Source organism: Nansenia antarctica, assembly GCF_963989245.1.
Source record: "Nansenia antarctica genome assembly, chromosome: 1".
NCBI lineage: Eukaryota > Metazoa > Chordata > Actinopteri > Argentiniformes > Microstomatidae > Nansenia > Nansenia antarctica.
This window is the reverse complement of record NC_137674.1, coordinates 61947353-61962352: the sequence shown is the minus strand read 5'-3', so window position 1 is coordinate 61962352 and position 15000 is coordinate 61947353. Positions and strand designations below refer to the sequence as shown.

Genomic DNA, 15000 nt, shown 5'->3' with positions numbered 1-15000 from the left:
TTCTCAATATTAGTATTTAAGATGAGGAGTACAGCGTCATTGAGGCGTAGGAGTGTGTATCAGTTAATATGGCTTATTCTTGATGCTTAGATGAAATATCAAAAATCATAAATATCAATACTTGACTTGACTATGTCAAGTATTTTGACTATGTGTAGATTTTCAAAAAGCTACAATGTTAGCAATGTAGCTAGCCACAGATAATGGACTGAGGAGGTTGGTCTCTCTATACAGTAATGGTGAACTGCTGTCTAGTGATCAGAATACTTTAAGGCAAAGTTGTGCTCCCACTTCAGATCAAGACTTGGTCTAAGGTCTATATCAATGGTTAATATGCTGTACATAACTTTGATATGGCAGTGTAAGGATTATTCAAATTACTGCAAAGCTAGGATGGTTTCATTTTGTACAGGCTGTTTTGTTTTAGATTCTCAAAATGCAAATGTGTTTAATTGTTTTGTTTCACCGTTTGCCCATCATTAAACATTCCACACTCTTCTGGACCGACAATAAACCACAAAATACTTCATGTTGTACAACAGTTATTAATCATAACAAGCGATTGTCTGACCTACATGTTAGTCAGCCAGGCCACCAAACTGTGTAACCAAGTGACAGAGCAAACACCATTTATTATCACCATAACACCATTATTTCCATCTTCACAAAAGCCTAATAATGACATTTGTTTTGTATTCTTTCCAATACTACTCTCCTTTCAATGTTAATATTACCACTGAACCGTGTCAAAGATGAAGAACCATTGTATACAAGCTGAATTAGCTTGGATACTCATATAATGCCCCTTTGGTCTACGTTCATCGACAAGAAACAATGGTGAAGAGGAAAGAACTGTTCAAAGGCAAAACATGTTACACAGGATTCAACACAAGTAGGACATTGATATTTAATCCAACATTAACCCCAAGACAGTCAGGTTTAATGCTAGGATATGGCCCTACAATATATTTGAATTATTATTTAACAAAATCTGTGACAGAAATAGGATTCTTTGTATATCGGATACGAGTATAAATATGTAGGTGTCAAAAGCTTTATTCTTCAGAATGGCACTTGTGTAATGAAATGATCAATGGTATTGTGTTCATTTTCAGGGATTAACTTTACATCTGTTCATTTGTCTTGAAGTGAGACAAAGAGTGAGGTCCAATCTCAAAAGTATTTTCGCAGTTCCTCACACTCCCCTTCTTGCAGCCTCAAAACACAGAGGAGAAGATCTGAGTTTCAGAACCTCTATTCCAAAACGTTTGTTAAGGAGGGAAAGAGGAAGGACGCATAGAATCAAGGACTGACTAGAGATGTGGCCAGAGGCTTCAACAGTATTTTTGTGATTTCTGAGAACTACAATGAAAGGTTTAATGTTAAGGCTCATGGACGCCATCTTAACACCTGAGTAGAGATCTCAAAATGGTGGAGAAAGTCATCTTTTGCCACTCTGTGTCACTTAAAAATACTTGACATCATTTTTATTTATAATTAAAGCCTGCTTTTAGAGCAATGGATTTTTGTTAGATACAAAGAGACACACAGACAAGAGAAACACACATGAAAAGAAAAGAAAACAGAAATACAAACGGTATCATTCCATCCTCTGCTATACAATGGTTTAAAAAAAACATTTGGTTGATTTGTTTATTTCTTATGGCGCATAACTGCCTTTTCTGTCATCACCTTGCCAACACAGCACAGCAACTTCAACATTAACTTACTGAGACAAATGCAAGTCATCTCTACAATAACCATCATCACTTTTTCCCTCTTTAAGCTTCCATGTTGACACAGAACCACCAATGATTAGGCCTTGTTCACTCCTATGTCCAGAATCATATTCCAGGTGATCTTTATGACAGTCACACGACACAGATGATCAGATTTCACAATACCTAAAGAAGTGTTAAAACATCTCAGGAACCACATCAATATGATGTAGTAATCTGCTGATCTGTGCAGCCAAGACTGCAATGATGATGACCTAGAACTCAACCCAGGAACCAGAGTGGTTGTTTCTCCAAGTGCTGCTGCTTGCCACGCTGTGTGTAAGGCTGAAAGGTATCCATAATTTGTGCTTTGACAAATAACAGTATAGGCAATTCATTTTTCCGAAGTAAAGGTACATGTTCTCTCTATGTTCATTTCAGTAACTTGGAGGGAATGACTATGTAAATACACACAAGTATTAACATCAAGTCTTTAAATAATGTAAACATATACATCTTCTGAGGTCAGTACATTGATCCTCTTCATATATAAAAAAAAACAAAAACATTACTGGAGCATCGATCGGATGTTTTTCGGAGTGGACTCATCGTTCAGGTGTTTTGTGGTGAACCTAAAAGATTATAAAAATTAGATGAAGAATGAGATGATGAGATGACAACTGATCAAGTATTCATTTAGTATTCAGAGATAATACAAATACATATAAATTATTAGTAAACTGTACATGTAAGTGACTGTGGAATGTGGGCTGAAACCTACTTCAGGGCATTGAGGAGACCTTCGACATTGTCTGCCGGCTGTTCTTTCAGGACCTTTATGCATCCTTTCATCTGAGGGGGGAAACACACAGCAGTGTTCCAAAACAACGTAACAACTATTCCTATTCATAACAAAGGATTCTGCCTCATTTGACCTACTGCTGGTGAACGTAGGCTGATTGGGTAAAGTATGACGTTTTTGATTGAACATGGAATTTCAAATGTGAATGTCCTGTAGGTGTTTTGGCTGAAGTGTGATGTTGTGCTGTATCTATGGGAATGATGACATGTAGAGTTGAGTATGAGAGAGAGAGAGAGACAGAGAGAGAGAGAGACAGAGAGCGACAGAGAGAGACAGAGAGAGAGAGAGACAGAGAGCGACAGAGAGAGACAGAGAGAGAGACAGAGAGCGACAGAGAGAGAAGATGCTCACGTCGATCTTGGAGGACTTGTTGAAGGCCCCGTTTGGATGGACGTGGTCATACAGGATGATGACGCCCACCATCACTCTCATACAGAACAGCAGAGTGTCCTCACTGTTAAATCTGCTCGTGTAGTCCCTGGAGGGGGAGAGAGAGAAAGAAATAGAGTTGTTTAATTGATATAAATTAGGTCGTAACAGATGAGAGTGGAGAGAAGAGTATGTGTATGTGTGTAATAACAGGAGTACATTTACATGTTACCATGTTTTTGTTCATTTAGCTTATTCCAAAGCGACTTAGTCGTGCTAGAAGAAGGAAGAGTGTTTTATTTCTTTATTTATAAAACATTGTGTAACAGTACTTACGGCGTCTCCAGCATGACCTTACAGACGCTAGCCATGGTGCTCAGACAGTCCGTGGTGTTCTCCAGGGGTAATGTCTTGTTCTGGGGGAGATGAGAATGAAAGTAATACTCATTGATAATGCTTAATAATGACTACTGGTAATGGATTATTAATATCACTAACACTTCATAATCAGTCAGAATATTGTGACCCCTCCCCCCCCGCCTAAAAATGACAAAACTACAGAACAGATGACTCGCAGCATAAGGCTTCAAAAAGAACTGAGGAAAGACGGTGGGGGAAATGGTGTATTTATTAAGCCAATGTATCAGATTCCTCATGACCATTGTATGTACACTATTTAACGATGTATGTTCAATTAGACTTCTGTCGTAGAATTCTGTTTTGATTTAATTTGACCATCCCATGACCTCATATTTGTAAGTCAAAATGTTAATAAAAAAATAAAAAACAACCATGTAAAAGGTCATGCACATCTTTGACACAAATCACACGCAGCTCGGCAAGGACAACGCTGTGTGATAAGAGCAGCGCTCTCACCTCCGTTACAAAGTTTGTTGTCGCGGTGCTCAAGGTTTTCAGCATGGGGGTCGCCTCGGCGTAGAACAGGGACATCCTGTTGGCCATCTCGTTGTTGACCTCGTTCTCAATATCCAACTAAACAACAACAACAACAACAACAACAACAACAACAACAACAACAACCACAAGGGCCAGATGAGTCACCATAGTCTCTTTGTCTCTATGTAGGAGCTATACTGTCAGGTGGTTCCATTACATCAGGCCTCTTACATTCATGTTGTTTATCCTGTTTCGACTGATGGTCCTTCTGTAGTAGCTGAAGTCATTCTGGATGGCAGGGATTCTCATCTGGAAGACAGAGAGGGGAAATCATCTATGAATGATGTCCACTAGTTTGACACTAACAATGCTCAGGTTGTGGGTTTGAATCCCGCTGGGTGCATATTTACTGAAAAATGTATGCACTCACTGCAATGTAAGTCGCTTTGGGTAAAAGAGTCAGCTAAATTACATATTATTATAAAGAGAGTGTAAGATGACGAGTGTGTGCGTGTGTGTGTTTGTTTGTTTACCTTGACCTCGTCGAAACGCAGGGTGAAGTGGAGGATCTCGGCGAACTGCTTGGCCAGAGCCTGTTCTTTCTCCAGGTGTTGCGTGGGAGTGTAGGGCGGACATGTCAGAGACTCCAGCAGACTCTTCAGTGCCTTCTCTACACCCAGGAACAACCCCAGCAGAGATGACATGGTTACATAGGCACCGATGGGGTCTCAGAGGCTACATTTAAATTCCTACTACATGTAATGTCCTCTTTCACTCTACTGGATACGTGAAAGTAAGTGTTTCCCCACAGGATTTGAAATCTACTGTTTATCTACAGTAGATGCAGTGCCGCTCACATGTACAAATATTTTCGGTTCGTTATGAGAGTATGGCTAAATTAGACTACGGCGGGCCGCCACAGCCTAGTTAAAAAAACAACTAATTAATGGGAAACACTGAAAGTAATAGCAAAAACCTAGTTGTCTGCAATATTCCCTCAGCTTCACTTACTCACTTATGAGTCCCATGAGGAAATGAGAGGAAATGAATGAACAAAGGAGGAGGAGGGCGGTAGGGAACAACTTCCTGGTATGAAACACAGCTACAGAACAACAAAAAAGAAAAGAAAAGGCAACTCCCATAAAATGAAAGTATATATATTGGACATGGACCCTCTAAGACCTACCTAGTCTGATTGAGAAGCCGTAGAACTTTTTGAGCCGAATGACCAGCGGGCAGACTGAGTTCCAGGCCCTCTCCTGTAGCAGCATATCACCGGGGTTCTGTATGGCCTGAGGAGACATGGGCAGACAGACGCCGTGCCACATTATACATGAGGTCTATATTGGAACCAAAAGTCCCTTGTGCATAATGCATGACCTGTCAATATGGCCAAATAAATGTGACGATATAAATTATACATCTTCTAGCTATATATGGAATATTTAAACAGCTCATATGGATTGAAGGTCATTCCAGGAATTCTGATAGGCAAACATGAATTATTGAGTGGTATACTGTGTGTGTGTGTGTGTGTGTGTGTGTGTGTGTGTGTGTGTGTGTGCGTGTTCAAAACAATACTGCATACATCTCGTATCTCTTGTCCGGCTCCCTTGTAGGCCTGCAGGGCAGACAGGATGCTCTCTGAGTCCTGCAGGACAGAGTTCACCTGGTTCCATACCTCCCTTTCACAGTCTGTTGGCTGTGCGTCTGACAGAAGGACACAGAGGTTAGCCTAGCTAGTGGTTAGTAGGGGGATAACAACAACAACAACACTGTACACGACAATCACTTATGAGTCATATAACGTGTCATGACGCTTACTTTCAACAATAATGACACTGATGGAAGTATGTATGACAATTTCTTACAATTACGATTCCTTTTCCATTCAGGAACTCGCATGCATTATCATTGACTGTCAATAAGGAATAGCATGCAGTGATCTAATTTGATACTGTACATGTCATCAACTGACTGTTCTACTAGTGAAGGGAGTAAAACATTTCGGCATCACATAAACAAGAAGCTGTAGTGTCAAACGTACACTGTACAGGGCAGCCAACAAGCCCGTGGATAGAACTCTTCTGACCTACAGAGGAGCATGGCATGGGATCATGGGCAGTAGTGTGCTCTCTGGGTTACAGAAAGGCCCAGGCATGGCTTGTGACTGGCGTTTTATTTATTTGATGTTTATTTGATGTTTTTTTTGATGTTTTTTATTTCTGCTTTATTGGGATAGAGACAGTAGAGATTGACAGGAAGATTGGGTGAGAGAGAGGGGGTATAATGGGTGAGAGAGAGGGGGTATAAAGCCTTGGGGTATATAAAACTTTCCCTCCCGATCAAGTGTAAACAATGTGGAGACAGGACGCCACTATAGAGAGTATGTGGTACTGTATGCCTGCTCCAATGTGAGTGTAAGGGTTTTAAAAGGCCCAAGGAGATTTTAATATTTTAACAGTTCAGTGGATCTGTCTATATTATGTGCAAGGCAATGCAACAGATACAGCCTAGGGTACTACGGTAGCTATTGGACAGAATGCAGATGGGGATAAAAACACACTATATTTGACTATATATCATACTGTGCTCTATTTTAACACAATACTAGCTACGTCTTCAAGATGGCAGCATCAGCAGGGGAAATGCATCAGGATGTGCAAAGAGCAAGGCATCGGGACATAACAGCCGTTTTGAAATAATCAGTAGTTTCGTAATATGGGGGTGAATTAATAATTGTGGGTATATGGAAATACAAGTCATGTTGAAGATTATGACAAAGGGCGCATGGAAAAACGTTACGTTCTAAACAGAGATGATTCAGCAGATGACATTGACAGGCAAGCAATGAGGTCCTATGAGCACAGAGACAATCGGGCAGCGATGCAGCATGCGGGAGGGTTAGTAGCTGGTCTGGGATCGATTCCATTCTTTATTCAAATCAAGTGAATTTTATGAAGTGACATTTTCCTCGTTGAAAACTAATGGCACTTTTCAGTTCTCGAATTCGAATTTCAGTTGAAGTGGAATTTGGAACCCCCAAACCTGCTGAGTCAGTTAGTTCTACGGAGCGGTAAGGACAATGAAGCCAGGCCAGACAAAAGCTCTGCTCACTTTCAAAGTCAAGGAAAAAGTTTGGCCCCTGCTCAAAGTCTGTGCAAGTCAGCACTTTTAAAAGATTCCCCATTTGGTTTCTGAAAGAGAGAAAGAGCAAGAGAAGAAAAGGAGAGAGAGAGAGATGTGTGATGTGTTATGGACAGTCATTCAGAGTTGGTCAAAGGTCCAGCGGAGAAAGAGGGCGAGAGAGCAGGAGCACAGGGAGGCATGGTCAGGTTGAGTCCCTCACAGCCCCATCAGCAGAAGGGGGGGGGGGGGGGGGCTCAGAGCTATGAACCACCCGTGGACTGACTGACTGACAGACTGTGGGGGGAAATAGTGGAGTGGTTACACCTTTCACCTCCTCAACACCTTCTCCTTCTCCCTCAGACTTACTTTCAAAGTCCAGGAAAAAATGTGGATAGTTCTCTATATCCCTTGTAAGGACTTTTAGCAGATTACCCATTCCAGCAAACCTGATCAAAATACAATGATACAAAAAAGGAAATGTTAACAAATTCATTTTTTACTTAAAGGGGATGAATACATGCATTTACTGTACCATTAATGATGTACAGCCATTTCAAACTGTGGAAATCATTCAGTGATATAAACATTACACTTATTCACAAATCACAGTTCAGTTTGTATAGTAAGTAGTAGCACATCCAACAGAGGTCGTCATTGATCATGTTTATAGACTCTGATAACGAGTACAGCTCCAGCAGTTGTATATAAATGAACGCCATGAATGGCCTGATACTCTGGGCTAAAACAATGTTTTTGTAAACATCTTTTTATAGAAACACTCAAAAAATCCAAGGAGGTCCATTGAGGGGGATACAATTCCATTTCAGAATGGTTTACCTCCCATATTTTAGATGATCGCTACACACACCACATCCCTCTCGTCTCATCTCATATTGCTACTTTCAGTATCTAAAAAAACACTCACATAACAAAAACACCTTTATTCAACTCATAAACCAATGATGTAGCCCATCATCTAGCCTCTTGATATCTTATGTAGCCTACTTCTCAAGCCCAATCTGCTGTTCTAAGACCTTTACAATGACTGGGCCATGTTCCCCTTTTAACCACTAGGAGGAGCTGCTGGACTACACTGCTCACTCATAATATTCCACTACCTCAGTGGATGTACTACAGTGTCTTCAATCATCCTGTATCTTCATGTCAGTGTCTGTGCTTGCAAGTGAGGAGGTTTGCTGCCCTCCACCTTCCACCCCCTCAGGGAGCTAGCCAGTACTCTGCTACGCTAGCAGTGAGCAGAACCTGATTCTACTTGACATGAAGTGTTACGCTACCTCTCCCAGTGGCTAGGCTACTGATGCTGCTGCCAGTCAGCATTTGGCCTCCCAGTAGGAGACCTAGACGTCTCCTAGTAGCAGCATTGTTGACCTCCCAGTGTGAGATACAGTATACAGTCTTTAGGGATGGGCATGACTATGAGCCAACATTAATGATGTTTAACCAGATATCACCTTTTATACTTTTTCACACATCCTAGTGTACATTCGGGCCGTGTGGAATGATCTGATGGAGTGATCTGGTGGGGAGTGATCTGGTGGTAAGAGATGGGGAGTGATGTGATGGTAAGAGATGGGGAGTGATCTGATGGTAAGAGATGGGGAGTGATCTGATGGAGTGATGTGATGGGAGTGATCTGGTGGTAAGAGATTGGGGAGTGATCTGATGGAGTGATTTGATGGGAGTGATGTGATGGTAAGAGTTGGGGAGTGATCTGATGGAGTGATCTGGTGGTAAGAGATGGGGAGTGATCTGATAAAAGAGATAAGTAAGAGATAGCAGAGCCGCGACTAGCTAGAGATTGAATACTAGGCCTTTTTCCCCTCACCTCTCCGCTCTTATGCCTCTCGTCTCCTGTTTTCGGCCTCCGTGCACGTACACATGCACGCACCTTTGCTGCTCCTGCCTCCCAACAGTCAGCTAAAATAAGTTGGTTGTGCTTAGACTCACTCATTAGTGTCTGTCCTGATTCGGTTTATAGCAGCTTCAGGAGCTTCTATTAGCTACAAATAAGCTAATCAGTTAACTGGATAACTTTTTTTTTGATAGACTACCATATTCGGCTGACGGTTTGGCTGATTGCTGAAACGTGAGTTTTGCCTCATCTCCACCGTGACTATCCACAAGTGCAAGTGTTAAACTTGCAATGTATACTTGACTACTCAAACAGTCAAAACATTTCAAATGCCCATCCCTAACAGCATTAGATGCTAACAGTGGCACTATTATAGTATTAGATGTTGAATATATCCGTGGGATATTAGTAATGTGATCTAGTTAGTTGGAATGAAGGGTTAACCTAGATGGCCAAGGAATGCCTGTTTCTACTATATGTGCTTCTTGTGAATAGGTAATCGAATAACAGTGGCTCTACAAAGTCTCACAGTGTGCGTGTGTGCGTCTCATTCTGTGTGTGTGTGTGTGTGTCAGGGTTTCCGTTAACCGGTAATTCCCGGACTTTGTCCGGTAAAATTTGTCGAAGTCCGACAAATTGAAAACTCGTCGGACAAAATGTCCGGTGAAAATAATTCCCTCTAAGCACAATTTGAATACAATTCGCTAAAGTTCACATTTTGTATTCAAATTGGCTTTGGGCCACCATTCTCAGCTGAGCACCAAACACACACACACAACACTGCCCGAGAGAGAAGGACCCGCCCCCTCCAGCCAGCCTATAGGCTAACCAAAGGGGGCGGGTCCTTCTCTCTCGGGCAGTGCCGCGCGTGCACGAGTGTGTGTGTGTCCGGTGCCCAGCTGAAAATGGTGGCCCGAAGCGGAAAGCCTTAACTTTATCGCACAATAACAAGGATAACAAACGAAACGGACAACATTTACACTAAGATGGAGACAAACTTCAGCGATATGATCTAACAGCCGGTTTTCAGGACGACATACAGACCCGTATGAGCTTACAGGGCTATCCCCTAAGTATGATTTGACAGGCAGCTAAACGAAATGCCTTCCCAACCAGCGAGACCTGGGGGGTGTTCTATCAACGTCGCCAAAGGAAAACCTAGGCCTACTTCGCCAAGTCCTGCGAGACTCTTAAAAAGATCCAGGCATATCTTGATAGATCTCGCGAGACTTGTCAAAACAAGCCCAGACTTTCCTCCAGCGACGTCGATGGAACACCCCCCTGGTTATAGAAATGACGTTGTTTTATTGATAAAAATTAAAAAAAGGGTAAAACTGGAAAGAGAAAATAGAAAACTCACATTAATCCCAAACAATTTAACAAACTTCAGTTAACGTAATGTGGAGTCCGTTCATTGATCGATGCTGTCTGTTCAGTTCCCAGTGAGGCGCCCGTTCAGCGCTGGACCCGTTCAGCGCTGGATTTGACGCATGGCATAGCGCGCATGCGTCAAATCATGTTATATTATTATATAGCTCGCATCTAATCGTATCGGATGAGAAATAGACATTAAATGGCATATATAGGCCGCTACACAACAGTAATCACCGCGACAAACAGCTATATTAGATTTGAAGAAAAAAAAATATGATTTTGGAAAAAACATTTTTTATTATATTTTAATATGATGACCGGAATATATCACGTTTGTCCGGTAAATCGAATTCTTCCCGGACACGATGTCCGACGGCAAATTTTTCTAACGGAAACCCTGGTGTGTGTGTGTGTGTGTTTATTCAGAGTCAATAAATGAGGATATAACTACGCGGTTCTCTGCCTGTCCTCCCTGGTCACGTTCAGTTCTTTAAGATCTCAAGTCTCGTAAAAACAAAGAGAAAGGGGTATTTAAGTCTTAAACACCGGGTGAGCTGCTTGTTAACGTTTCATAGGTCGCAACAGGCGGTGGCCGTTTTCAGAAGACACCTTAAGCAGCGCTTAGAGGGTGGTCACCATAGGCCTCACTCATAATTACACACTTGGATAGCCACATCAGATGGAGGGGAGTATGACTAGTACTGCCACAGCGAATGTTGGAGGCAGTCATTACTGCTAAGAGGGCGATCTGGTGTGGGCAGTGTAGTCACTACTGGACCAAACATCCAGAGAATCACATGGTTTAGGACAAGACGCGGGGGCTAATCCACAGACAAGCTCCACAGCTTTGAAGTTTAGCCATGTCTTCTGAGCCTAAGGGTGTTGGCGATTTTGATATAATCATCTGCACCAGAGCATCCAAGTGCTCAACTCTCTGTAGACGTCACTGTAGCGCGCGCACCGACACACACACACACACACACACACACACACACACACACACACACACACACTTACTGTGATCTGATCACAAAGAGAGGTAGTGTTGCTATCTGCACATGCTGGTCATACACCATATTTTAGATGATCGCTACACACCACATCCCTCTCATCTCATATTGCTACTTTCAGTATCTAAAAAAACATTCACATAACAAAAACACCATTATTCAACCTACCAACCAATTGTAGCCCATCAACTAGCCTCTTGATATCTTATGTAGCCTACTTCTGAAGCCCACATGATACTATGAATATGACACAGAAATACAATGATTGTAAATACCTTTACAATGACTGGGCCATGTTCCCCTTTTAACCACTAGGAGGAGCTGCTGGACTACACTGCTCACTCATAATATTCCACTACCTCAGTGGATGTACTACAGTGTCTTCAATCGTCCTGTATCTTCATGTCACTGTCTGTGCTTTGCAAGTGAGGAGGTTTGCTGCCCTCCACCTTCCACCCCCTCAGGGAGCTAGCCAGTACTCTGCTACGCTAGCAGTGAGCAGAACCTTATTCTACTTGACATGAAGTGTTACGCTACCTCTCCCAGTGGCTAGGCTACTGATGCTGCTGCCATTCAGCATTTGGCCTCCCAGTAGGAGACCTAGACGTCTCCTAGTAGCCAGGCATTTCTCAATAGTTATGCTTCTCCCAGTTCAGAAGCTTCTCCCAGTAGCTTCTCCCAGTAGCCAGGCTCCTGATGCTGAGGTGTCCATGGGTCCACAGCAGCAGCACGAGGACGTGAACACAATGGTGTTTCTACTGAGTCTGGCTATCAGGGTCAGATGGACACTACAGATTCACAAGCGTTTCCTGTCTCTCATGTGGTGGAGTCTCACACAGAAAGAAAAAAAACCTAAAAACTCTCCAGGCCCGTGTCCAGTCCAAATAAATAAAGGACCAAAATCAGAGAAAGAAGGAAACACAGTCATGTTGATTATCAACAACAATCGATTGTCTGCCTTATTGGGGTAACAGTTAACTTCACAGTGAGTTCCAGGTACGTTGTCTGCACAGCACTGACAACAACAAAGCAAAAATATCTCCTATGCTTTTAAATGCATTTAGGCCTAATGCATCATTCTTTGAATGTCTGGTGAGTCTGAAATGCGCGCACGCGCACGCGCACACGCACACACCCGCCTCTATAACGAGGTGACAGTGAGTAGCAGGGATGATGGAGAGACCTTGGCAGAGGGTTTGTGGTTGATAATGAAGCGTTCAGCCGGCCTCTTACTGTCACACAAGGCCTTCCAGTCTGCCCGTAAGATGGTTCTCACAGTCAGAATGACAAAAATGTAGGAGAATTCTCACTCTCACACACACACACACACACACACACACACACACACACACACACAGCTGTGAAAGCGGAACTATCTTAAACCTGAAAACCACTGCAGTGATTTAATGTTCCTTTTTCCTGCTAAGACCTATAATGTGACTGGGTCAAGTTGGGGGAAATGATACCTCAATAAAAGGCAGTCTTTTAGCCTACATTTTCTCTCTCTGGCTTTAAGAGAAAGGTTCTCGCAACGCCGTTTGTTTAAAGTGAACCTAAACGATCTACTGGTGGGACCAAAATAATAAACAGTCACTTCATGTCTCTGTTGTTGGGGACATCCTGTCAAAGTGTCAGTCTAGATGAGTGATTCTCTTCTCCATTTTCTCTGCTGTGTGTGTGTGTGTGTGTGTGTGTGTGTGTGTGAGAGAGAGGTTTGTCCTCAGCACAGAGGTAATATAACAAGCATACTTCCCACCAGCTACAATGTCCTGGTTTCACCTTTGTAAACAGAACCTAAAACTAGCCTCTGAACATTTATTGCCTCTGGTTGTGGAAAACACTTACAATACTTGTAGAGCTTACAATCACAAGGCTTTGTGCTTTGTAATTACAGCAAACTCCTCTGTGCAATTAAAAGTCCAAACGAGCAGAATGCTAAATGGCCTTTTCTCTGTTTGAAACAACCTCTCTGTTGGGGAGAGAGACCATGCCTCGAGAGAAAACAAAACAACTGCATGAATATAGAATTCAGCAGCACAGGAGTCAGGACCAAGTTCACCATCAACTTGTATTCTGTTCTGAACCTTACGGGCTGAAATTAAGCACACAGATAAAGCCCATTCCTGAATGAAACAACACAAGGAAACAAATGAGAAAACTGTCCGTTTTAAGACACTTATAAGTCTAAGATAAGGCTTAGTTGTTGTATGGGAAACCAGTCCTATATCATTTAGGAGACATATTTCATAACTAGGGCCGAGAGTATTTCCTTATCAGGTCTTTTGATGGAGGAAATACACCTGGTCCTATTCCTAATTGCTAGGCACTGTAACCGCCACAGTTAGCAGGGTACAGTCATACAGTCGTCGGCCATGACTTTAAGCCCCATACTTACTAACCACTAATCGTTTTAACTCTTAAACATGTTTGTTCACTACTGAAAAGCTGAGAGGACATTTGCCGCAGAGAAAGTCTTGGACTTAACAAAACAAATGGGCGACTAATCTTAGATCAAGCGACCATGTCATTATTTCTAACCACAGTATTACCACAGCCTGGCGGGTTAGGCATCATTGATGGGAGTAAAGTGTGGTCTTAGACCGGCGTGACTGAACAAGACGTCGGCTAGGCAACCAAGGACAGCGGTGGTGACGGTTATCCTTACCTTCTCTGGAGGAGGACTTGGGTTGCCTAGGAACCACTTCCTCTTGGTTTCTGAAAGGGGAAAAAAAATCAAAAAGAGTTTCTGTCACAACAACCTCCTCCTCATCATCATCATCATCATCATCATCTAGACTGGGCGATGTTGCAAGACGAGCGCATCCGGGTAACGATCCGTAAACAAGCCTAGTCAGATCACTTTCATATCAGCCAGTAGAATGTAACCTAACTACATATTGTTCTAGTGCTGCTGCGGTGTGTGTCTACGTGGGTGTGAGTGTGTGTGTGTGTGTGTGCGTGTACATGCTCACAACTAGCCTACAATATCAAATTTCCCTTGACCAACTTCCCCTTTCTTCCTGTAGGTTAAACATGCCTCTAAATTATTCAGACGTGAAAGTGATAGCTGTGTCAGAAAACCCCCATCTTTCAGCTGTTCCCCCATGTTAACTGGAGTAGCCTGTGACATCCTAGCCCAGCAAATGCTGCTAATGGTTACCATGGTCACCCAGATCGCCTCTGCGGGGCACGAGCAGTCAAATGACTGGGGAGGCTGGTGGAGGTGGAAATCGGAGGACGGGCCGACAATGAGCCTGTCCTCCGATTTCTACCTCCACCAGCCTCCCCTGGTCGAAGACCATCGTCACTCTCCTGAGCAGAGACAAACACAGACAGGACTAGCAACAGAGAGTTAACGCCACGACTTAAGGTGCTCTCTATATTTGAAGCTAAACTAGGTGGTGTGACGAGTCAAATATAGAGAGCGACTACAGTAATAGGCTATGTCATAGACCGAAGGCCTATTTAGTTCAGCATCTGGATTTTACATGTGCAGAACGCATGGCATAGTGTTCAGTAGGCACTGTCTAAACGCATGGCAGTGTTCAGTAGGCACGATTTTTTTTTAAAAGTTACGTTACGACACTGGCGATTTCTGCACCAGCGTAGCCCAAAACAAAAAAAACATCCTACAATCCACAAGCAGGCATAAAAAAAAAAACACACACAAAAAACAACAACACTCAAACTCAGCGAAAGAATCATTTTCTCCCAATGCTGTGGAAACAGTGAAATTAAGTCATGGCACCAAGCAGCGAATCAGTGGGG

At 42.7% G+C, this 15000-nt stretch overlaps 1 protein-coding gene across 1 annotated transcript in view; it reads right to left on the bottom strand.

Moving 5' to 3' along the window:
* Positions 1 to 710: 710 nt before the first annotated feature.
* fam49a (family with sequence similarity 49 member A) overlaps positions 711 to 15000 on the bottom strand; it is a 29477-nt gene continuing 15187 nt past the window's right edge. Inside the window, exons 2-12 of the mRNA XM_080549907.1 lie at positions 13898 to 13947; positions 7342 to 7421; positions 5435 to 5556; positions 5033 to 5138; positions 4380 to 4516; positions 4078 to 4155; positions 3826 to 3942; positions 3286 to 3365; positions 2932 to 3058; positions 2500 to 2570; positions 711 to 2350 (exon numbers count right to left, since the gene is read on the bottom strand). Of these exons, the coding sequence (XP_080406033.1) occupies positions 2287 to 2350; positions 2500 to 2570; positions 2932 to 3058; positions 3286 to 3365; positions 3826 to 3942; positions 4078 to 4155; positions 4380 to 4516; positions 5033 to 5138; positions 5435 to 5556; positions 7342 to 7411 (972 nt within the window). The 5' untranslated portion in view covers positions 7412 to 7421; positions 13898 to 13947 and the 3' untranslated portion in view covers positions 711 to 2286. The remainder of the gene's footprint in view (positions 2351 to 2499; positions 2571 to 2931; positions 3059 to 3285; positions 3366 to 3825; positions 3943 to 4077; positions 4156 to 4379; positions 4517 to 5032; positions 5139 to 5434; positions 5557 to 7341; positions 7422 to 13897; positions 13948 to 15000) is intronic.